Here is a 25,854-nt window from a genome sequence, read left to right on the forward strand (position 1 = left end):
TTCACATGGTCTCACCTTTCATTTGTTTTGAACAGTTGTGGTAAATTGTCCTGATCTAATGTCGTCTAAGATCTAATGTTTCAATTGTCTCATTTGGCTTGTTTGGAAATATTGATTCCATTAATCCTGTTTGTTACATCTTTACTTTCAGGGGAACAAAGAAGCTATATAATTGTCTCTTGGGAGAATATATTGAGGGGACATCATAGGTGGTAGGGATCAATAGCAGTTGGTTTTGAGAATCAGCAAGAGATAGTTAATCAGGTGTTTGGCTTGGACATAAAAGAAACAAGATGCCCATTTTTACATTCTGCTATGTTTTAAATAACTATGGATTATCAATAACAATGATTACCATATCTTGCCTTTTCTGTTGTGGTCTTCTAGACATCCAGTTTATACAGTGGTACCTCAGGTTACATACGCTTCAGGTTACATAGGCTTCAGGTTAAAGACTCCGCTAACCCAGAAATAGTGCTTCAGGTTAAGAACTTTGCTTCAGGATGAGAACAGAAATTGGGCTCTGGCAGCGCAGCAGCAGCAGGAGGCCCCATTAGCTAAAGTGGTGCTTCAGGTTAAGAACAGTTTCAGGTTAAGTACAGACCTCTGGAACGAATTAATTACTTAACCTGAGGTACCACTGTACTTGAAAAAACGTGTATCAAGCAAGAATCCCTGTATGAGGTATAGATGCAGACTCAGTCTAAGGCGAATTGGAATGTTTAGTCAATGTAAGATAGAGCAGACCCATTGAAACTAAAGGATATAACTAATTTAGCCATATTAATTTCAATGAGTCTACAGTGAGTAGAATTTACTTGATTGTAGATAAGTGTAACAATTCTTAAAAATTTGGAACTCCATATAACATCAGCTGATCTCATATGAAAGCTTTTGGGAGAATGCTTTTACAAAATAGGGAGTAAAAAACCAAGACCGCCATGTATTTTTGTCCATGTGTTTCAAAATATGCTCAGGAGAAACAATTTATAGACTTGCACCAGGACATATACAAAGTCTTTACTGAAGATATGTTGAAATAAGTTTGGATTATTTACTCCAGGTTCTATGGGTGATATCCAACTAAATCATACTCAAAGAAGGCCCATTGAAAAAACTAGACTTACATAAATGGATTTCACTGGATCCATTCTGAATATTCAATATACTATAATTTGACTAAATGTATATTTTGTAAAGTTATGAAGAGCTATTTTTGTACAAATCATTTTTTAAGTAATTTTACGGAGCAGAAGGAAAAAGCAGAAGAATAGAACATCCTGTAGTAGTAGATTAAATAGCGCAAAAGGGTGTGAATGACTCATGATAGCCAGTTGTGCCAGAATTTGAATCAGAATGCATAGTACAGTATATTGAAAGCAATGCAATGAAGATAGACAACAGTCATATGCAGATGTGAATTCAAATGCACTTTTAAACATATATTCAATTTGCAGCTGTGGTTGCTGACCCAGCAAGTGATAAACACAACAGAAAAAAGCTTCTGATTGTGAATTTCCTTAGCCTTAGCAGATCTGGAAAAAATATAATTTACAAGGATGCCCCCCCACATTTTAATAGCAGAAAGGTCATCACTATATGTTCACTGAATCAAGGGGAAATTGCTTAATATACAGAATATCATACATTCGTCAGTGCATCATTGCTTGAATATCTCTGTAGCAGAAGCTGACCTTGCAATTTCGTCTGGAGAGAAAACTCACTTGAGAAAACTACAACTTGCCAGCCAGAAGGCTGATTAGATCTTAAATTTGGCGATTATACCCAGGAGCATAGTAACTTCCTGCTGAGCCTGCCTGTTTAAATTACACTGTTTTATCAATGGCACATGCCACTAATAAATAGAATTAATCAAGGCTTCTCTCAGTAGAGTCGTTCTCCTTATGCCTTAATGTCTGTTGATGTTAGAACCACAGAACAGCTTTCAACTTTACCCACTACAAGAGCACTATCAAGGGCAGAGGGGGAAACAAAACAAGTAGGGCTAAACTGTTTTAACTTTATCAGGTAAGATTCTAGAGGTGATTGCTTTGATTAAGCATGCTGCATACAACTTCCGTAAACTATGCTAGCCCTTTAGCCCTCTGGTGACACATTCGACTCACATACTAACACCATTTAACACTGAGTTTCATTTAGATGTTGCATGCACACTGATTGAGGTGATATGATAGCCATGTTCAAATATATAAAATATATAAAAGGATGTCACATAGAGGAGGGAGAAAGGTTGTTTTCTGCTGCTCCAGAGAAGCGGACATGGAGCAATGGTTCCAAACTACAAGAAAGAAGATTCCACCTAAACATTAGGAAGAACTTCCTGACAGTAAGAGCTGTTCGACAGTGGAATTTGCTGCCAAGGAGTGTGGTGGAGTCTCCTTCTTTGGAGGTCTTTAAGCAGAGGCTTGACAACCATATGTCAGGAGTGCTCTGATGGTGTTTCCTGCTTGGCAGGGGGTTGGACTCGATGGCCCTTGTGGTCTCTTCCAACTCTATGATTCTATGATTCTATGATTCCCGATTATATGATCAACCCACCGGACCTTAATGGCCAAACTACACACTTCATTAATCACATTTTCTAAAAGTGTGCTTAATGCTGCCACATTTATTTTGAAAGGAAAGCAGCCAGAAGGGCTCCAATCCAGCCTTTTATTATTGCAAGTATCAGGTTCAGGGGACTGGAAACAACTGGAGGGAGGGACGGATGATCTTCAGTAAGAAACTGGAGCAAGTCAGGATTGGATCATGACACTGGAACAGGATCCATTCCACTGCTTTTCCCTCAAAAGGAAAATGGTAGCATTAAGCACAGCTTTTGGAAGCATGAAATATGGAGTTTGTGTTGTTGTTGTTGTCATAATTAAAACTTGTATTCTGCCCTCCATCCATAGATCTCTGGGCAGTTCACAGCATAAAAATACCAGATTAAAAAACACAAAGCTTAGCTCCAGAACAGAACAATCTGATCCATGTTTTGGATTCCATTCTTTGACCTTGTCACTGATAAGAGCATTTGCAGAAAAGTTATTCAAAAGCTGAATTCTGGCACAAACATACTGTTATACAAAATAGTAGCTTTCAAGGAGGATTGATTGATTGATTGATTGATTGATTATGGCATTTATACCCTGTTTTCCTTATAATTAATTCCCCCCCTTCTGTTTTTAACCCTATCACACCCCTGTAGACTGACAGATAATTGGTCCAGAGTCACTCAGCGAGCTTCATGGCTGATGGCAGATGTGAAGCCTGGTTTCTTCAGTATTAGCCCAGCACTCTAACCATTACACTGGCTCTGTCAGAACATGTCAGGCAAATTCACTATATATAACTGGCCAACAGATCAGTAGAGAGTGTGCCATGCCATGCACACAGTGGGATGCAGGAATCACCCCTGAACTAGTCTCATACTAGAAAGATGCAGGCAAAAGTTTATGTATGAAAATGGAGCAGGCACACAAGTGATACTGGGAAAATGAAAGGGTTTCACTTTCAAATGCTTTAAGAATTGAGGCAGAGCTTATGACCAGAAACATATACATTTTCGCATGGTGCAACCTGCATTTACTACCAATTTTACATATTTTTTACTATAACTTCATTTTTATCATTTTTGTGTGTGTTCACTTGCTGAAAAATCAGCTTTCTACAAATATTCAGTGTGGCTGATGACATCAGCTAAAGCCCGGGTGCTTCATTCATTTAAAATATTTTGTAGTGTACAAAAGTGTTTTACATGAGTTTTTACAACACTGCCTTGATAACAACAACAACAAAGATTTAACTGTAACTGCTATATACTAAAATGGCAGCATCCTGAAACCATATGAAAACCTTATGGAGGCAGTCATAATATGAAGCCAGGGAAATCACTGAGGAAGCTTTGTTCCAGACTTTTGACCATTTAGGCTTTTCTTCAAATAGGTAAAGGTAAAGGGACCCCTGACCATTAAGGTCCAGTCATGACCGACTCTGGGGTTGCAGTGCTTTATTGGCCAAGGGAGCCAGCGTACAGCTTCTGGGTCATGTGGCCAGCATGACTAAGCCACTTCTGGTGAACCAGAGCAGCACACGGAAACACTCATACACAAAAATGATTTTAGAATCATCCAACGAAACAGTGACAATGTCTAAAAGCAGCACATGGAAACTCAGAAATATTGGGAGGAATGGTGGTATGGAGGAAGGTTTTTTGCTCACTACCAATGTAACATCAGATTAGGTAACAGGGAAGTCTCCCTGAAGAAAGCAAGACACCACTACGAAGATGGATCTTCCCTGGTTGCAGTGATGTCAATAAAAATTGCACAGAAAATCTAGCTGGTTTTCATATTTCTCTGCCAAGCTTTTGTCATGGAAATGATTTTTTTCTTTAAACCTTTCCACTTCCTTTGACAGTTGAATGAAATCAAGTGTGAATCCAACAGTTTCAATCAAATCTTATTATGCAAGCATTCAGGCTCTATTATGCTTTTGATGGTGTCACTGGGAGCATGATAGGGCTCAAACTTCATAATCAGCACAGAAATAATACCATTTATTTTCTGAGTATTACCTTTTTTTTGGGGGGAGGGGGTAGTTTCCTGGACTGAGGAATAAATCATTTTAGATGATCCTATTCCAAACTGAGAATTGGGGAGGCTTTGCCCATTGACAGCTATAAACCCCAGCTTATGAGCAGAATATGTGTAATACATTGTGGTGAACTGGGCTTTTATGCCACAATGCAACTAAGTGAAAATTCCCAGCACCCGCCCCCCAAGCAACATCTGATTAAAATAAAAACTTTAATAAGAAACTGACAGCTGCCACATAAGCTTTAAAAACTGTAGCTGGAAATATGCTTACATGAAATTTGCTATGAGCTACTTGTCACTTCCAACAAGCAATCTACTTTATATGCCTCATGGCATGCACAGTATTTTTGTGCTCTGCCTTGCTTTTCAAAATCCTGCTGGAACAATTCCTCCCCCTCCCCCTCGAATTATAAATGTATACTTTTATCAGGTATTATATCTTCTACCGAAAAGAAAACGACAGTAACAGAAAGCAAGAAGGAAAGACATACACAGAGAGCAATATGGTCAATAAGTTCTAAGTGCCTGCCACACAGCTGCCTTCTGGTCATCTCAAGCTTAGATAACTGTGAAAGGAAAATTGACAACTGGATAATTTATAAAGTCGTTCTTTTCTGCAAGATTACATTTTTGAAAGATACTGAAAAGCAGACCAGAATATTCTCGGAAGCAGGAGCAAGTCCACTTTCACTTCCAACCCAGAAATGTCCTCCTGTGCTTTTAAAAACCGCATGCATTGCTCCAATTTTAAATCCATCTCCCAGAAGGAGATAGGAAATGTGAGAGCCAGTGTGGTGTAGTGGTTCAGAGCAGTGGACTCGTAATCTGGTGAACCAGGTTTGATTCCCCACTCCTCCACATGCAGCTGCTGGGTGACCTTGGACTAGTCACACTTCTCTGAAGTCTCTCAGCCCCACTCACCTCACAGAGTGTTTGTTGTGGGGGAGGAAGGGAAAGGAGAATGTTAGCCGCTTTGAGACTCCTTACGGTAGTGATAAAGCAGGATATCAAATCCAAACTCTTCTCTTCATATGAAATGCACATTTCCCCTGTTTTTTAAGGTTAGATACCCGACAGTTGAATATTGTATACTCTTATTTGCTTTGTTGTTACTGTTTTATTATCATCAACTTGGGGGAGAGTGTGTAGCAACCAGTGAAGAGACTCCAACAAAGAGTTCTTGATGTTGCAGCATAATTGCTGACAGCAGTGAGGCCTTGTCAGCACATAACGCCTCTGCACCAGTCGTCAATCTGTTTCCGCACCAAGTTCAAGGTGTTACTCTTGTAGTGGAATTACGAAATAAAATCCTGGCATACTGAGCATGCCCAAAGAATTTGGTAAAGGTGACCAATCTCACGACGCTCCCTTTGTGTGGTATTGGCCAATCCCATGACGCTCTCTGTTAAAGATGATAGTACGCATGCTAACACTGTTTGTAATTTGGACCAATCATGGAAATGGGGTGAGGGAAACTCAGTATTTGGATTGGATAGGAATTGGATAGGAAATTGTAACTTAATGGAATGTGTAGAATTTGTGCCAAATGTATAAAACTGTTTGGAATGCTTTGTCCAGTGGCCAGTTGATTTGGGACAAAGAAAGCCCTGGTGGTCCTTTCTGCACAGAAAAGAAATAAATACTGCTTTTTCACTTGCTGTCTTGTGGTTTTTGGCTGTGCCTGAGACAGAGCAAGTACTTGCTTACAGCACTATTAGTATATAAAACCCTAACATCTTGAGACCAGCTTACTTACAAGAGCATCTTACTCCACATGTGCCCAACCAGCCATGATGATCAGTGGATTTGGCACTACTACAGGTGCTACATAATACATGTTCTGCATTTGTAATAACTCAGTTGTTTAATGTGGCAGCGCCTTCACTTTGGCACTCCCTGCCCATTGAGATCAAGCAGGTGCATTCCCTGTACTCTTTTCAGCACCTGCTAAAACATTTCTGTTTAGACAAGCCTACCCAGATGCATAGAAAGTTGAGGTGACACTATTAAAACTTATAATCAGATTAAAATATATGTCAGCTGTACATGTCTGGTTAAGTTTACCAAAGTAGAGACATTTTCATCAGACGCTGAAAAGAATACAGAACAGTGAAGTCACCTGCCTAATGTCAATGGGTGGGGCATTTCAGGCACTGCCAAACTAAAAGAGCAATGCCTTAGAGGTGCAGAATGAACATTTGAAGGAGCACTGCCAAAGTGCCCATTCCACAGATTGAAGTAGTACAAATGAACACTCGGCTTGAGGTAGCCAGATTGCAACCAGTTGGACCAGCCTGACTTCTGTGCATTTGAGCCTTGTCTGCATTGAGCCCATATCCAACAGACTGATCTGTACCCTGCCAAGAAAGAGATACAATTTTGCCTAGTAAGTCTATGCCGGGCTTCCTCAACCTCGGCCCTCCAGACGTTTTGAGACTACAATTCCCAGCATCCCTGACCACTGGTCCTGCTAGCTAGGGATCATGGGAGTTGTAGGCCCAAAACATCTGGAGGGCTGAGGTTGAGGAAGCCTGGTCTTATGCACATAGCACTCAGAAAGCATGGATGCATTAAGTTCAGAAGGTGTGAGACAAATTACTTCTCCAAGTGCCCACCTTTGGAGACTTTGATTATCTGAACATATATACGCATGGCTATGGTCCCCACTCCAGTCCCCACTTGAGCTGTCCATAATTAGCTGCTGGAATATAATCCAAGCTGTTTGGGTGTACTTCTGGTTGGTTTTCAGGTCTAAATATATGTAAGTTTTTCAACATTTAATCCATTGCCTTTTGGGAGGTGATAAGTACAGCTGCTTTGAGCAGTATTTCATACTAAATTGCTGATATTCTTTATCAGGCTTATTGGCACTTTAAAGAAGGTTTATCTGAGAAGACTTTAATAATCAGTTGTATATATAATCCTTTCACTTGCAGCTGCAATTTGGGGGTGGGGGAGGAGGAGGAAGAACCAATCTCTCCCAACCTTTCAAAGAAACCATTTGTATCAAAATACCTTTTTATCTGAGCTTTTCTCTGCTAGTCTCTAGTTAATCCATTCCTCTGCCCATGAAAGCGCTGCATTTTTTTCCTCAGGAGCAAATTTAACTAGCAAATTTTATTATCAAAATCCAAGAGAGTAATAAATTAAATGGAACTGTGTAGTACATGCCACAACAGGTAGTATAACTTGAATTGGGTATTAGCAGCTTGTGCCTAAGGTACATCCTGAAAATATGTTTATATTTCTCTTAAGTTTTGTATGTCATTCAGCCTAATATACATGTTTTTTTGCAAGCAGTTCCCTCTAATATAAAGATTCTTTGTATGTTGCGTGCATATGCACTTTTTATCCCCAATACATGCATTTTTAGTTGGAGATACTTACACCACAAAAGTGTGCATTTCTCAAGATAGCTGTGTTTCAGTTTAAGTGTTGTTTCAGGAAGTGCAAATTAAGCAGGTTTGCATTAAAATGTGAACCAAACCTCATTTCTCTTCCATCTCTCATTTCAAGTCTACCTCTATAACTACCCATAGCCTTATTCTGGTGCATGTGTTGTTATTTGTGAAAATACGGAACCTGGCTAGTAGTGATTGTTTTATTCGTAGTATAGAAGGAAAGAAAGGCCCTCAATTCAGTCTTTGCCTTCTTCACTACTTCCCCTATATCTGAACAAAGCTTTACAAACATCCTGAGTATCAGTTATATATGCATGTCACTCTAGTGTAGTTCAGTGTGTGACTCAGCCGATATACTCAACAGATCCTTATACAGCCCTCTCGGTGCATAGTTGTATCAGAATTTCAGATCTACAGAAAGGCTCAGTGTGCAGATGAAATGTTGCAAAATCTTGAGACTGACTTAGTTAGCTTTCTCTGGGAATAAAGGCATATATGAGGCATCTTTTCTTGCTGAGTTTTATTAACCGCTTGAACATGGATCAGGTGAATAGATATAATTAAATAATCTCTAGACTAAGAGGAGGGTGGAGTCTTGCTGAGCAGAGATGGGTATGACATTTTAAACGTCACAAATGGGTGGGGATAGGGAAAATCATTCCTGAACACAAAAAAACCGCAAACAGCCTAATGTGTTGCTTTTAACAACAATTTTGTTTTCAGTTAGCAGGTGGCTTATAACAGAAATTCAACATGTTTTAAGACTATTAACTTAAATGAATCATAACTGCTGTATTTTAGTGAAGTGTTTGCATGTGACACCCCCTTGCCCATCTTTGCCTGATGGCTTTAGAGCAAAACTTAAATTGTTATAGTTCACATGCTTCATCATTGATATTAAATGGTCTAAGTAAAGAAGAAGAAATATTAAAATAAGCAACTGTTAAATTTGTAAATATTTGTGTATTGTACAAACTGAAATGTATTATTGGGACTAGTAATATACTATTAGATTGCATAATTACATTTTGTCTGTAAACCCTATTGAATATGTGCATTTAGGACTGCAGTCATAGAGTAGGGTTGCCATATGTCCAGGGAAATTTTGGGAAATAGGCAAAAAGCTCAACAACTTTGAGTTTCTGCCCCATGCTTTAGAATAACTTCAGAAATCTAGGAACAGCAGGTATAAACTGGAAGACCATCTGAAGGAATATCCAAATATGGATGCTAGGCACTGCTTTTAACAGAATGCACATTTGGAAACAGGTGGTCTCCTATGAGTTAAATAAAAATTTCATATATGCATTCTCCACTATTCAACCCCTGGCTAGCTTGCACAGATGTCTGCACATCTATCTCCCCAACAATTCATCCTGCAAAGAAAATTATAAAATTAGACTGAAGGCAGAGTCTAGGATAATTGTTTGCACTACAATTGTGGAATGACTACCCACGCTAGAAACTGAACCTACAAGTTACTCTGACATCCGTGATTGATAGTATTAAAGGAAAAACATTTTTTATTATTTGTTAAGAAATTAGCATATTGCTTCCCACATCCGAAGAAGTGCTCAAGGCAGCTAGCATTAACTGCGACATTGTCAAACAAGAATAATCCAACCATAAGGTATTTTTAATGTCCAACATGCACAGGAGATGCCAGTTTATTAATCAGGAACATGAACAGGAAACGGGCAAGGAGCCAACGTTTTCTCATGCCTCTGAGTGGGAGAAGGGACAGGGACAGAGGACAGACTTGGTAGCAGAAGGATATTTTGCATGGAGGTGGGTCGTGGCATTTAAAATTGCTGTTATGTGTCACCCATCACTTCCAAGAAGTGGAGGCAGGTTAAAGCAAGGGTGAGCTGCCTCCCTCCCTCGATGATGCGCTTAACTGACTCATATGCTTGGATATGTCAGCAGTGCAGAGGAGGGGAATGGAGGAGGCACATACAGGTGCTGGGCAGCCAGAGAGCCAAAAGGTGGAGATTGACCAAGATGCATAATTGTGGTACAGCCAGATTGCAGACAAGTACTTATAACCCTGAACTGTCCAGGTGTTCTCATCTGGTCAGGCTAAGCTGCAAGTGTGAAGAGAGATCATCGCCACTGCCAGGCTAGCCCAGCAGACACTGCTTAAGAACTAACCGCATGCTACCAAACAAAGCACAGAAGTGGGAACTATGAACATGGCTCACAAATGCCAGTTTGTTTTTGTTCCTTACAGCCTTCAACATCAATGCATCAGCTGAACCATTTTTTCTTATTCTTTTTTATTTTAATCGCAATATCATATGAGAGAAACAGCACATCAAGACCATGATCCTAACCCCATTACCTGGGAATAAACGCATTGGATTCAATACTTACTTCTCAGTGGCTATAGTTAAAATTTCACTGTTATTCTTCTGAGAGGTAGGTATTGGATAGGGGATGAAATATATTTAATGTATTTAATTTTATTTTTTAAAAAAACTTGTATCCCACTCAAAGCTGCTTTAAAAAAAAATACAATATTTCATAACATATGCAACACTCCTAAAACCACAATGGCAATCACGATGAACCAACATTAATGTAACAGACTAGAGAAATGATAAAATCATTTGTAAAAAGTAAGGATCAAAGTGGGAATTCAATGAAGTAAACCAAAATGGCACTTAGTCAAACACTTTAATAAATAGCCATGTTTCAACTAACTATGTAAAACATTAAAGTGTTGGAGTATGATGAATCGCAGGTGGATATTCTGCAAGGTTGGGTGCCATAACAGAAAAGGCTCTAGTCCTAGTATCTACCCACCATCCTTCATAGGATCAAGGGTTCTGGAGCAATGGCTCAGATGTGAGGAAAATACTGTGGTCCTTAAAATAACCAGGTCCTAAGCCATGTAGGGCTTAAAGGTTAAAAGCAGCACGTTGAACTGAGCCTGAAAACAAACTCTCAACTAGTGCATGCCAAACAAAAGAGGCCTAATGCTTTTGAATGCTTAGCTCTTGTCAGCAATTTGGCCACAGCCAGTTGCATTCCCAACTGCTTTCATGGCCAACTCCATGTTGAGTGCCTTATTTATTGATAGACAAAATCACAGTGCTTTAGTAATGGTTCATTTAAGGAAATGAAGATGCACTACAGAAAGCTAAAAAAGCACTCCTGCTTGATGGTTTTGTTGTTGTTGTTTTTGCAAAAGTAGGGGAATAAAAATATATTATTGAGACAACAATTAGTTTTTTTAAATAAAAAACATAGCTATTTTATTAGCTAAGTAATATAAGGCAAACTAATTTTCTGGTCTATGTTTCACCACATTTTAACAACCAGAAGCCTTTAACTTTCATGAGGAAGCTTAAAAGCAGGCATAATTCAGTCAAGTGCCAGTGAGAAAATAATGGCAACCTTCAGGTGACTCATTCTTTATATAGCATGAGATTTTGAAACAAATAGTAGCCACAGTTTGCATTCCTCACCACCCAGCAAATCATTACAAAACAAAATCCACATGTATCTGCTAATATGTTGGCAAATTTTATATTTTATATTCAGTTTCATTGTTTGTTGGTACCAGCTCACTATTGGCGAGGAAGGTTGTTATAAGAGTGTGTTTGTAGGAGTTTCCAGCCCAAGGCAAGGAAGTTACTGAGTCACAAAGAAAACTTATCTTGGCTGCCTTGAATTCATACCATCATGACCCAGCCAGTGATTTAGGCAACAGCAGAAGTGGTTACATTCAAGAAAAAAACATCACCTACCAATATAATTCAGTTTCTCCAATCTAATATATGTTATCTGAAAAACCTCACGCAGCAACACAAGCAATAACCAATGTGGCAAGAGTTGACTAAAAGGAAATCGAATTGATTATACAAAGCTTTGCCTCAGTGCTCTTTCCCAGAAGATGGAAGAGACTAATAGGCATAGTTCATTATAAAATGCATCCATCAAATTAGAACCACAGATTCTGAAAACACTGCATGGAGAAGGGTATCTTTCCATTGCACCCACTGGGATTTTCCAGCATGAACCAGCATATAGAATGTATCAACCATTAAATGGTTTAAGAGAAATAAATCAGAAGTGGCTCTGAAGAACTGTTATCGCTCATTGATTTAAGAAAGAAAAAAGGGGGGAACTTACCTAGAACCCCTAGCCTGTAGTTGATGGTTACAACAATGACATTTCCATAGCTGGCCAGTATGCTGCCGTCAACAATATTCCCTGTACCTTCCATATATGATCCACCATGGATGTAGACCATCACTGGCTTCTTGCTGTTCTGATCATGTATGTCTGAAAAGAACACAAGTAAGGAAAACACAAGAAAGTAATACAAGTATTAAAGGAAAACTGTTGCCTATCCCCGCCCCCGCAAAGTGTTAATAATTTTTGCATATTTTCTCACTTCATCTATTTTTCTTATCTACTAGTCTGCTTATCTTCAGTTAGGACCAGAATAAAAAAAGGAGATAGGGCTTGTAGATAAGCCCGGAAAGGGCCAAAAGTACCATAGGTGACAGCATCTCTCATTGCACAACTGTAATGGTAGTGGAGGCGGGGAACTATATCTGCTGAGTCTCACCTGGATCACAACTTGAAACAGAGCTGTGTTGCTTTTGGAATATGTATCACACAATACTAGGCCTCAAGTTAATGTAGGAATCTCACATGCAAAATACATAAGTTGAAGTAAGTAATGTACAGAAAGTGTCATTATGAGGTGGTTTATAACATAAACATTATTTTAAAATAGCAAACTTTTAATAGGTTTATTAACATAAATAGCAGCACCGTCCCATGTCTTTCTGTCTTCCTCAATTTCTGAAACTGATAATGTTGCAGTTCTTGAAGCATATTCAACAAACTAACCCCACCAAAAATTATCATTCACAGTAAGATGTGAAGTGGGTGGGGAAAATCTTCGGGCAAAATATCTTGACAGATATTAGGGAGACAAAAAGAGTTTTATATCTGCATTCTGCTTTGTCTAAACTAATTAAATTGAATCAACAGAGGACCACTAGGAATGACATTCGCAATTTGCCATCCTGTTGCTTGCTTCAAAATACTTAAAAAGACCAAAATGTTTCACGGAAAAAGGAGGAGGAGAAAGATGCCAAAAGAAGTAACCTTTCCCTCCCATTATTGTAAGAAGCCTCCCTGCCACTGAAACCACTTTTAGAAGCATCTGTGGGGCTGAACTGGGATTTCCAAAACAGAAGCAAAATGGCTTTCCCCCAGTTTGTCAGCTGAAAAAAAGGGTAGTATCTTGGGAACAGCCAATTTTGCTCACCCATTAGAAGAGTCCCCCATTTAGCAAACCAAAGGTATGTATAAAAGTGGTGGATATAAGTGACTTTATTTGGAGGTAGGGAGGAGGACCACAGTACCTTTCAACCACCCTTCAGAAAAGCTCTCCTAAACTAGTTGGTGCTGATAGTTGCATATTCTATTTAATAAATTGCCGGGCAATTAATAGTTCTATGTTAATGGGAAATAGTATTTCCCTTTAGTCCACAATCTACCGCTCGTTATCAAACCAGTATGTGGTGTTTTATACTCCCACATTTCCTTGATTTGAATCCAGAGGTTGATGGAGAAAAATGTTGATTCACCAAAGTATCTGTATTGGTTCTAGAACACATGGTAGGCAGAGGAGGATTTAGGGCAGTGTTTGTGGTGTGGTTGCACCAAGCATGCAGCCGAGGAGAGCACTAGGAACCTGTCAGAGCCTCACATCTCCTTCTCAATGCCCAGCTCAAGCCAGCACTGTGAGGGCTGTGGGGATGGCATCAAATGGCCTCGCACAAGGCAGCATATTGCGAAGGTCTGCCCCTGTGTTAGGTATGTGCTAGCTAACAACCAACAGACTTGCAACTAAGAAAGAAATATATTTTCACGTATCCTTGGAAAGATAAATAAAACACCTATTTTCTACTAAGAATCACATTTGTAGTGCTGTTCAAGACACCAGTATGGAATATAATACCTTCCTTTACCTATAGAAGATATAGACTCTAGCATAGGGGGCAGCAACTGGCAGCCCTCCTTCAGATCTGCCCCCATAAGAGGAACAGAAAATGTTATTTAATATATTAAGTGGTATAGAAATCAAATAATCAAACTTAGGGAGGGAGGGAGGGAGGGTAGACGTACTTTACAGAAAAACTAATTTCTGAGCTCAGCCCTTGCATGACAGAATCTATTTGCTGTGTATGAACTAAATGTCTAATTACTTTATTTGAAAAGGCATTATTACAGCAGCAGAGCAATGGAAAAGAAGGTGAACAGTTGCAATAACAAGGAAGCATAGATCTCAGCAGCTGTACTTGAAAAGGTCAGAAAAGCCACCATAATTCTAAACTCTCGAGAAAGAAGGAGATTAAGAGGTGACCGCACCATAACTATAAAGATTTCTGAAGGGAACAGAAAGGGCAAATGTTACCATGCTAGTTGAAATAGTGTCAAATTCCAAAACACAGAAAAGAAGTGAAATAAGCTAAGAAAAGACCAGACACCAAGGATGTGAGGTTGAAATCCAGAATGCATGAAAGTGGCAGACTCAGATAATTCATCTGTTTATGCAAACCTTTGTCAGGATGTGTAACATTAAGAAGCAAGCTAGGTGTAATTTTTGTCTGAAAAGGGTTCAAAGCATAGTGGTCTGTTATTAAAGCTGCTATTAAATGTGGAACAATAAAGAGGTTTAGGAGTGAATTAAGATTTTCTCTGAAATTCGTAAGAGTTTGTGATTAATCTGAATATAACCAAACGCTGATAGTGTATTCTTATAGTGTATGTGCTTATTATTAAACAGAGAAAGAGAAACATCATCATGTCATATTATTAAGGTACTTGCCTCCATCCTTATGGGGAAAGTTTTAAAAATCTTGCATTGCATAACAAGCACCCAATAATCCACAGGGGTTTAAATGAATCCTGCAACCCCCCCCCCCAAAAAAAAAGTCCCCACCACAGTTAGGCTTCCTTTACACCTACCAGAATAACGCAGTTGCTACAACCTAAGTAGTTGTATCCATGACACTTCACAGACTTTATATATATATATAAATATATAAAACATATACCCACATGATTATGCTTCCGTGCATGTTTACAATAACATGGAAGTGATGGACATCCCAAAAGGATGGGCATCACTAGTGTGCTATATATAATATATAAACACACAAACCATGTTCCTGGGAGCAATATGGGAGTAAATGGTAGTGTTAACGTTGTCCCGGATACATGCAAAGGAAGAAAGCTTTAAAGAATAAAAGAAATTAAACAGTTTCCTTTGAAATATCAGGGGAGCAGGGACTGAAACTGGAGACAAAGTAATTGCATCCACTATACGGGGAAGAGAAAGAGGGAGATAAGGTGAAGGTGAATTTACAAAATGTACTAAAAAGGATAAAGGAAAAGATACACATGCAAGGTTTCAATTCCATATTTTTTCCCCTTTTCCTAGGCAAAAATTCGGACTGGGAATAAGGAAGCATTTTTGGTTGTAAATAATATTTATGTTACTCACTTCACACATATTTACAGATAACCTGTACACTTATCTCAAAGGGGAATTGCAGTCATCTAAATGCTAATTTGTGTCTTATTTTTGGAAGAAGAAAAAAACAGGTGGAAAGGAAAGTTGATTCCAGATAAGAAGAAAATAAAACAGCACACTGAAATGTGTGTGATTAAATAAAGGAGGGGGGAAGTTAATGTTCATGCATATCACGTTTCAGTTTTTGGGAAAACAAAAACAAAAAATACCTTCGTCTTCCCCACGATCATTACTGGTTATATCATCTGCGCTTTTCTTTGTGTTGGCTCCTGGGATCAGAGTGAGCAGGAGAATAAAGGGAAAAAAGAGAATTCAAAAACAGCAGGTTCCCAAAAATTTAAAGGAAAAAAAAAACTATCCAAAAAGTGGAAAAAAGAAAAAAAAGTAACACAAAAAGTCAAAATTTGAATCTGAAAAAAAGGATGCAAATTGCACACTAACATAAATGCGAAAGACAACAAATCAGAAAAAAACTGGTAGGAAAAAATCAAATGTTGTGACAATGCAATTAATTTTATTTAAAATGATTGCCTATTTTGCATTCAAAATTGATAAGAAAAAAATACATTCTGTATACATGAATTCTTTGTAATTCAGTTGACAGTCCAATTTTCAGTGCACTATCTTAGTACAATATTCATCAAATAAGACTTTTTAATTAGCAAAGATTTTAAAAGATTGGGGATAAGTGGTGAAAAATGAATATGAAATTCTGTTTCAGATGCCTGCCTAAGTTGTGCCATTGTCTCTGTTCCCAAGTCATTATGGTTTGGATCCAAAGAACTACACAACTATTCTGTACACCAAGGAGAGGTATACACTTTTGTGACATGGCAAATAGAAATTTGGGTCTGTTGCTGTTCAGAGTGGAAAAGTCAAAAATCCTACTGGGCATACCCAACATCTTGGACATGCCAAACGTAGCTCATCTTCTGACAAAAATCACTGTAATATTTGAAATGAATTTAATGTAATTATTATTAATACAAACAAAATAATTAACACAGATGGAATTAACACATGGAAAATATTACGCAACACAGAGAAGTCAGGATATTTGTTTCACTGAATACACATTTCCACCATCAGCAACAATGAACTTAAAACATCTAATTTTTAACTGAGAATCATCTGAGTGTGAAAGATTCAGGCCTATGTGTGGATTACACATTCAGTTCCAGGCACATTATACCTGCCATAGTTATATACAACATTTTACTTACCATGAGAGCAAAACAGAAGTAAGAAACAGTATTACAGCTCTTATTTAGAATCAAGAATTCCCCATAGATCTGGATATATTGAGACATAACATGCAGGAACTCTCGTAGGGCTAAGATCTTTGGGGAAAATCCATTTCCAGTCTTGAGTGACTATGGGGGGGAGCCACAGGGGAAGAGAGTAGTACAGTATGTACAATCCCTCGCACAGATGGTGCATGTGGGAAAAATTGATTCATGTAAGCTTGGTGTGACATTTCTCTAAACTATGAGTGACATTATTCATTCTTTATAAGGCTCCCCCTTCTGTTGCGTATAATTTTGCCATGTTGAGTTTTCTCATTTAGTGGGATACGCAGAGAGAGAGAGAGAGAGAGAGAGAGAGAGAAAGACCAGCCAAAAAAGTTGTGTTGACATGGGTTGAACCAGATGGTACCGTGAAAGCTAATGAGGTAAAACATCAGGGCCACAAATCCAAAGGATGTTTAGTTTACCGTACATTAGGAGCAGACAATATTTTCCAACTGGACAATTTTCCAGGATCCATAAGCCAATGGCATATGGAGGCCAGAGACCAAAAATGGGCAATAAATGCAATTTTTACCTTTATACACTAGGCTAGTTTCTATACATGCTCTCATATACCTCTCTACATCCGAGCAACAAAGAGACATTATCCGAACTCAAGGAAACATTTCAGCCAGGCATAAACACTTGAGGCACAAAGCAGAGCTGAGAAGGCGTGTCACCTGGGGAAAGTGCCAAGGGCCACACAGAGAGTCCTGGAAGTTTGCATTTGATCCCGGGACCTGTCTGCTTTTCTGACTGTGGAAGGATGTTCCCTAGTAAATCACACCAACAAAGGCAATAAGCACGGTAAATGTAGATGAAGAGAGTAGATGTCACTTCACCTGACTTTTAACACAACATGGTTCTCCCTGTTCAGCTTATATACTCACCACAAGAAACATTTCCAGTCTCTCTGTTGCATTTCTTTTACAGTATGATGACCTGTATTCATATGAAGACTTTTAGCCATATCCAGGGATACTGCTCATGGTTAATACCAACTTGCAAGTAGGCAGCAAGGCCGCAACCAGCCCCTGGTGTCCATTCATAGAATGTGAATGGCTAAAATGGGGTGAAGCCTTCACATGTTCAGCCTTGTTTGTCATCTGGACACCTGAGTAATTGGGATTCCAGGTTGCATGGAAGGCTGCACATGCCCAAGCTGCTCCCTGCTTTTCAGATGTTTCCATTCTATGCACAGGCAAGAGCTACTTTGTGCAGTTCTACTTCCCATTTGTGTTTTGGTGTTAACTCAGATTACTGAAGGAACCATTTCACCCCCTGTATCCCTGTCTGGCAACTTGCTGCTCAGATGGGGTTGTTGAGAATACCACATGCTCTAGAGGTATGCTCAATTTGTACCAGAAACCAGACTTTTACTGCCGCAGCTCCAGCCCTTTGGGCTCCATTACCAGCTGACATTATGCAGGTGGCTAACATCATTATAGTTTGGAACCTACTGAATACATTTTTTTGTTTAAAAATGCATTCCTGGCTGGTACATAGTAGTGAGGATTGGGTCCTACTGAAATGGCAAAGTGTGGGCAAAGTACTGGCCAGCCCTTGAAGCCCATCACAACTGAGCTTTTGTCATATTTGTTTCTGGATTCCATACAGTATTGGTGGCCAAAGTTTCTGTCTTTGTGTTCCTACTTACTTAAATGTACTTTGATACCCCACCTGAAGCTACGTACATTGACTTTCCTGTATGCAAAAATCTTTAATATGATCAAAATATAATTTGGCTTTCTTCTTCATAAACACCATCCCATTTTCAGTCCCTCAAAATTTGATGTGGCCTCTAATATGAACTGATCTGATGCATACCTTCTGGACAAATATGCTGAGCAGAATTCTAGCTATAATCCTAACCTTACTCCCATTGATTTCAGCAGGACTTACTTCTAAGTAGACATGGTTCAGATAGCACTGTTTGCTTCCACGAATCCTGAACCTTGATGCAAGTCTCCCCCAGAAAGCTATAAAAATACATTTCAAAATGCACGTTGTGAGCGAAATATATGTTAGAAAATATGCTTTGAATGTGAATTTTCATGTGGCTTTATTAAAACTACAGTTTAATAGAGAAAGAAGACAGAACAGACTTATGAGTGCACACATCCGAAAGAGTTCCATTGACCTGGAATAGGCAGACTTGTCTGTCCCTAACTAACTGCTAGTTGTCAGCCACTATTCATTTCCCTATTCTCCCATAATTTAATACATATCTCCTTTGGTTTTTATCTCCTTTTTCTCACTACACTTCAGCAAAGTTCAGAATGGTTCTTTGTTCTTATGTGTTCACTTAACTTTCTTCCTGCCTTTGTTTCCAGGTTCTTTTGAGTGTCTTATTTTCATTACCTCAACCTCCTCCTCTTTAATATTTTCACTTACATCACCCCAGGGTTTTCCACCTTGTGTCAGGATCCCCTGTGGTCCACAGTAATCTGCTATTGATGAGTCTAGCAGTAACTACTTCAGCACTTTTTTCCAGTGGCTTTGCTCATGAAAATGACGGATGGATTTGGCAGGGTACATTGTATAAAACTGGGGCTGTGCCGGTTGGAACTAGTGCAGAGTTGTAGTTCAAAACATTTGGAGGGCACCAAGCTAACAAAGGCTGCTGTAAAGACTAGTTCATAGTAATATTAATCTGTGCAATCCTTTGCAAAGCAAGGTCCAGAAATGGGAAGTATTAAATAATTTTACCACAAAATTTCACAGTAATGTGTCTTTTTAGACCGCAAAGAAAGAAAATCTTCCATTTACTTATAAGGTAAAGGTAAAGGTACCCCTGCCCATACGGGCCAGTCTTGCCAGACTCTAGGGTTGTGCGCTCATCTCACTCTAGTGGCCGGGAGCCAGCGCTGTCCGCAGACATTTCCGGGTCACGTGGCCAGTGTGACAAGCTGCATCTGGCGAGCCAGCACAGCACACGGAACGCCGTTTACCTTCCCGCTAGTAAGCGGTCCCTATTTATCTAGTTGCACCCGGGGGTGCTTTCGAACTGCTAGGTTGGCAGGCGCTGGGACCGAGCGACGGGAGCGCACCCCGCCGCGGGGATTCAAACCACCGACCTTTCGATCGGCAAGTCCTAGGCGCTGAGGCTTTTACCCACAGCGCCACCCGCGTCCCTTATATACTTACTCATTTACTTATACCCGAGGGTAATTAATTTTCATCAGTTTGAAAATCTTAGGTATTCCCTCTTTGCTCAGGCTCCTAGGTTTACAATTTCACTGTTGTGCTCAGTTCATTATGCTCAACATCCAGTCTACAAGCCAATATTGCAGGTTTCTCCTTTACTATTTAAAACACACTCCTCTGTCCATAATCCTCTTGTCATGATCTGATTAGTTTTTATGTTAACTGCTGCAATTTCTCCCTGTGGATTCCACTTATCTTATTTTGAGTCTCTCTTTCATAAACACAATCTGCAGTGAAAAATCATTCTAGACACAGCATGGATAATATTTAAACGGGCCATAGCAGGAAGACAGAAAAACTGTATAACCCAGAATAAACAAGAAGGGCAAAAGTAGCACAGCTAAAAGTCTAGACTCAAGAGGCTACTCCAAAGTTAATTAAGAAGTGCAATACTTTATCTAAGCAAGTTCAGGCCACTTTTAATACATCAGAATAGACATAAGGTAAAGGGACCCCTGACCATTAGGTCCAGTCGTGGCCGACTCTGGGATTGTGGCGCTCATCTCGCTTTATTGGCCAAGGGAGCCGGCGTACAGCTTCCGGGTCATGTGGCCAGCATGACTAAGCCACTTCTGGCAAACCAGAGCAGCGCACGGAAACGCCGTTTACCTTCCCGCCGGAGCGGTACCTATTTATCTACTTGCACTCTGATGTGCTTTCGAACTGCTAGGTTGGCAGGAGCAGGGACCAAGCAACAGGAGCTCACCCCATCGAGGGTATTCAAACACCAACCTTCCAATTGGCAAGCCCAAGGCTCAGTGGTTTAGACCACAGCGCCACCCGCGTCAGAATAGACATACGAAGGATCAAAAGGATGAGATGTGTCACTTCCAGTCTGATCTCATACACAGCAGTCTTATTGGGTTCAATGCATGAAGGGAGCATAGAATAACATGCTTAGGGTACTTTTTCACCACCAAGTTGCAATCACTTATATTTAACTGCAAGGTGAATAATTTAAACCACATTAAGATAAAAACCTGCCACAATCCAACACCCTACTGCAAGCCTGGGCCATTCCTAAAGAATAATTGCCACTATCCAGACCAGAGTATGCTACAACCAGTTATCAGTTTAATGCAGGATACCCCAATTTTTGCCCTTATAGTCAGCTAACCATTAGAAAACACGTAGAAGTCAGGAACATTCAAACTTGTCACCATTTTGTACCATATTTTTCCTACACTTCACTGTTTATTATTCCTTTAATAACACAATCAAATAATGCATATATTTTAAAAGATCATCATTAAGGTCAAAAAGACAGGACAGAAGGAAATTCCCCAAGCTAAATTTTAAATATGAAACGTTGCTGTTTCTTTAAATCTCCAATGTATCACGACGCTTACATCATGCTGCGTTGGGTTACATCATGTCATGACCAGTGATGTAACCCGTCGCAATGCAATGCACACATCGCAGTTTGTCAGTGAGTTAAAGGAATAGCATACTTAGGTTGTTGTCAACATGTCCAGTTGGTCATTCTGAGAACATAGTTTAATTACATTCTTAGTGAATCTCAAATTGCAAATTGTTGTGTTACTGAGAAGAATAGATGTACAAAAACACTCTTTTACCAAAATTTATGTTGTTAGTTGTAGAGTTCTAACAATACTACAGCTGTGGTTCACTGGAAGATCGTCTGATTTACATGCAGAAGGGACTTGAAATCTCCAAGTTGGGCTGGGAGAAACTACCAACTGAAACCCTTAAGAGCCACTGTCAAACAGTGTAAGCAATAGTAAGATGAATGGGCCAATGTTCTGAATATTTGTTTGTATGTTTATTTAACTTGTACCCTGTTCTTCCTCCCAAAGGAGCTCATGGTGGCAAGCAGCAGGTGATAATACAAAAATGACATATTGAAAACCTATCAAAAATCACTCCACTACAGATACAGACTAGGAAAGATCTCAACTTAAAAGGCTTATTGGACGACAAATCTTCAGTAGGCACAAAAAAGACCACAGAGACAACTCCTGTCTAATGTTCAGGAGGAGGCAACTCCAAAGGGTAGGTGCCACACTAAATGCCCAATTCCTACTTTGTGTGGAACAGACCTCCTGGTAAGCTGGTATCCACAGAAGGCCCTCGCCTACAGTGATTGGTTGGGTCCCCAAACCAGCACCTTAAACTTAGCAGTGGCGTAACGTTTTTGTAATATCCCACTCCAATGAGCAGTTGAGTTGTTGCGTTTTATACCAGCTACAGCTTCTGGACCCATCTCAAGGGCAGCCCTATAGAGCACATAGAGCCTGAAGGTTACCAAACACATGGGCAACAGTGGTCATGCTATCCTGGTCCAGAAATGACTGTAGCTGTCTTAGCAGCCCAAGCTGGTAGAAGGAACTCCTAGCCATTGAGGTCACCTGGGCTTCTAATGATAATGATGGACCCAGGAGCCCCCAGACTACAAACCTCTTCTTTTGCCCCATCCAAATTAGGCAATTCACCAATTATCTGGATTTGGGAAATGTTCACCCACAGTGCTTTCATGTTGCCAAGATTCAGACTTGGTTTATTGGCTCTCATCTAGCCCACCACAGAGTTCAATCACCGGGCAAGGGTTTGCATTGGCTCTCCTGATTCAGAGGTTATAGAAGTAGAACTGGATATCATCATTGCTCAGATGACACCATGCCACAGATATGATAATGAATGCTCCCATTACTTCCTATAGATGTTGAAAAGCACTGGGGTTAAGATAGTACACTGTGGCACTTCACAGCACAGCTTTTAGCCAGGTGACTAAAAGACAATCACCCAGTGCTATTATGTGAAAATGACCCTGGAGATAGAATCAGAGCCATTGTGATTCAGTGCCTCCAATCCTGATCCCACTAAGTCAGCTCTGAAGGATCTCACCACTTTCTCAGCAACACTGGGTAACCTGGGATTATTCTCAGCCCAACCTACATCACAAGATTGCTATGAGAATTTTTTTTAAAAAGGAATCATATGCACCAAGTTCCTTGGAAGAAATATGGAGGGAAATGAAATTAAATAAAGGAATAAAAATGTTTTGGAACCACCGCTTTAAGGGTATTTTAAGGGTATTTTTCTCAATTTGAATTGACTTTATCATTGAGCTGAACATTATGTATGATTCCAATGATGTAACTTGTTCAAGTATGTCTAAATTCTGGAGGATCCAATTTTCAGGAGTGATAGCTTTCCCAGACCCACTTGAAGAGGTCCAGTAAGCCTTTCCCACTGTGTAGGGCATACTTTTAATAAGATGAAAAGGTGTGTAGATGTGCCTTCTAAAAATATGGATATGTACACAGACTAGGCCAATATAACAATTAGGAACAAACTAAAAAAAGGGGGGTCTATATTATGAAGGTCTAAATTGGAAAGAAGAATCAAATACATTGGTAGGATCAAATAACGGCCAGTCAGGCAGTAAGAGTGTCTTGTCCATATCAAAGAAGGAATCCCACAAATCCTATAGAAATTCACTTCCACAAGGCCCGTGTGTCTTGTAATCAGTTCGACACAACCCTTGCAAATAAGGTGCTACATTAGGCAAGGTTTCCATATGTAGTCTTTTAGCATATGCATCAGCTGATTATTACTAATGCCAAGAATGCACTCTGAGACACATATTTTTCCAAAGTACCCCAATGGAGTCAAAAACAGACACAACTACCCAAGAATGAAAAAAAGGAAATTCAGGAAGGTCACAATAGCTGACAGTTTCCTACTAAAGATTCTCAAAAGTATGTGGAGCTACCAGGGGGATTGCAGGTTTGTGTGAACTGCCGCCATGCTGTGGAGACTCTCTGTAGAGACCATTGCTAATTGCTTGGGCATGGCACCTTGGAAAAGTTCTGCTACAATCTGTCGTGATGTTTTGAACATTAAAACGAAGGAATTTATTCAGAAGTATTAAAGTGCACCTTAAAAATAGCAAGAGCACCAGAGGGATTCATTATTGCAAATGGCTACTTGTGTATTCATATACACCACCACTCCAATATTGCATATTCATTTGTTATCGTCACAGAATGGCATAAAGCAATTTCACTGGAAAGATGGAATAATGAACGTTCCCTAGGGAATTCATTCTTGAATCAAGTCCCCCCTCCCTCTCTTTTCACAGTTCTATTTATCTCAGTGGAACTACTAGTGGAAAAGAAGCAGAAAATTGCAGATTTTAAAGTTTTTTGGGTTTTTTTAATGTCATTAGAATGAATTAAATAATCAATGCATAAGTCATCAGTAAAAATAAATGCACACTCATTAAGTACCAAAAGGATATTGTGTCTTAATCAAATGTCTAGCAGTTCTGTAAGAACCCAATGCAGTTGCAGTGAATCATATTGAAAATATGGGAAGCAGGTACTCCATTACTTTCCTTCATCTGTCTAACATGAATATCCATTCCCTTCCCTTTTCATTTTTAACTATGGTCAGCGTGCCCACTAATACTCTATTCATGATTCACTTTAAATCATAAGATGGGACAAGCATTAGAAGATGGTTCACAAAATTTTGCTGCAGAAGGAAATGCATGAGGGAAGGGAATGGAAGCCTCTAGAGCAATTGCAGGGTCCTGACATTAAAATTACTTGCAGAAAGTCCAGTTTCATTCTTTACCCCTCAAAATGTGCCCTGGTGAATCTAGAAAAGCAGGAGCCTATTGTCTATGGCTGGCCTGTGCCAAATGTTAGGAAACCAGCTCTGCAAAATGCATGGCACACCCTGACTTCATAATCATCTCCATCAGCCCAATAGATGGCTTAGAACCTTGTTGGGCTTAGAATTCCAGCACGCTTGGACTGTATACTGCATAATTGTGCCTGAACCCTGATATAAGCACTGCTGAGATGGGCATAGTATTTTATTCTAGCCACACCTCTCTTCAGCTGAACAGATATATAACTAAATGCTACTTCATAGGTGCCTCAGAATGAAGAACAATGTTTCTATCTCCTTGACATCGCCTTCAACTTAAGCAGACTCTCAAAGGTGGCCATCATTGCTCAAGCAATTGAGAGTAATTCAACTGTATGTGACATAATAAGATGCTATCAATAATATTTTTAACAGAGAACGTAGCCACTCTAGATGACCATGAAATGTTCTATGCACTGAGCTAGGTAACTTAAAGGACAAGTGAAATCAGGAATTCATGCTTAGCGGCACAGTAGAGATGGGGTTTTGCAAGAAGGAATAATAGAGAGGGGAGTTATGAAGTTAAGTAGAAATGCGTGATCAAAAGAAAATGGGAAGTGCTGCAAACTGTTTGGAGGAAAATGGATATCTTTTTAAAGCCAATTCATTGATTTACTGCATTTATCCCACCTTTCCTTCACCATGCAAATTAATACTATCAGCCTGCAATAAAAAACATTTGTACCACCATGGCTGTAAAACTAAACACATTCTTTTGGTTTTATGTCCCATCAATATTTGTATGATCAGTCTAAGCTGCAAGTGCTCTCCATTCCAATTTTTTTCTTCCACTGGTGTGACAATATTAATTTATATCCACTTGTTAAAATTCTGGAAGTGCTTGCCTGCTTGCTTGCACTGCATGTGGTATAAATGGGGCTTGCATTTAAAGGAAAGGCACAGCTAGGATCAGAAGAAAAAAATATACCTAAGCTATCAATAATTCCTTGCTCTGTGCAAATGCCTTACATCAAAGTGCATTTTTCTTCTTCTTCTTCCTTCTTTCTCAGCTGTCATTTCTCCATCTCCCTATAGCAGTCTCACAGGGCTCAGTCTTTGGTCTTCTACTCTGTGGTCTCTACGCACTCCTTCCTATGTGATCACATTTGTTC

General features: G+C 39.5%; 1 protein-coding gene across 4 annotated transcripts in view; it reads right to left on the reverse strand.

The window, feature by feature from the left end:
• The window catches only part of NLGN4X (neuroligin 4 X-linked), a 154,979-nt gene that overhangs the window by 67,870 nt on the left and 61,255 nt on the right, over positions 1-25,854 (reverse strand). For 2 of the 4 annotated variants that reach the window (XM_083612125.1, XM_083612124.1), the window contains exons 3-4: positions 15,776-15,835; positions 12,140-12,292 (exon numbers count right to left, since the gene is read on the reverse strand). The exons of 1 other annotated variant lie outside the window; for it this stretch is intronic. In XM_083612125.1, coding sequence (XP_083468251.1) covers positions 12,140-12,292; positions 15,776-15,835 — 213 coding nt within the window. The remainder of the gene's footprint in view (positions 1-12,139; positions 12,293-15,775; positions 15,836-25,854) is intronic. One more of the 4 variants, XM_083612126.1, reaches the window with a different exon arrangement.

This window comes from Podarcis filfolensis (genome assembly GCF_964270895.1).
Source record: "Podarcis filfolensis genome assembly, chromosome: 4".
In the NCBI taxonomy this organism is placed as follows: Eukaryota; Metazoa; Chordata; class Lepidosauria; order Squamata; family Lacertidae; genus Podarcis; species Podarcis filfolensis.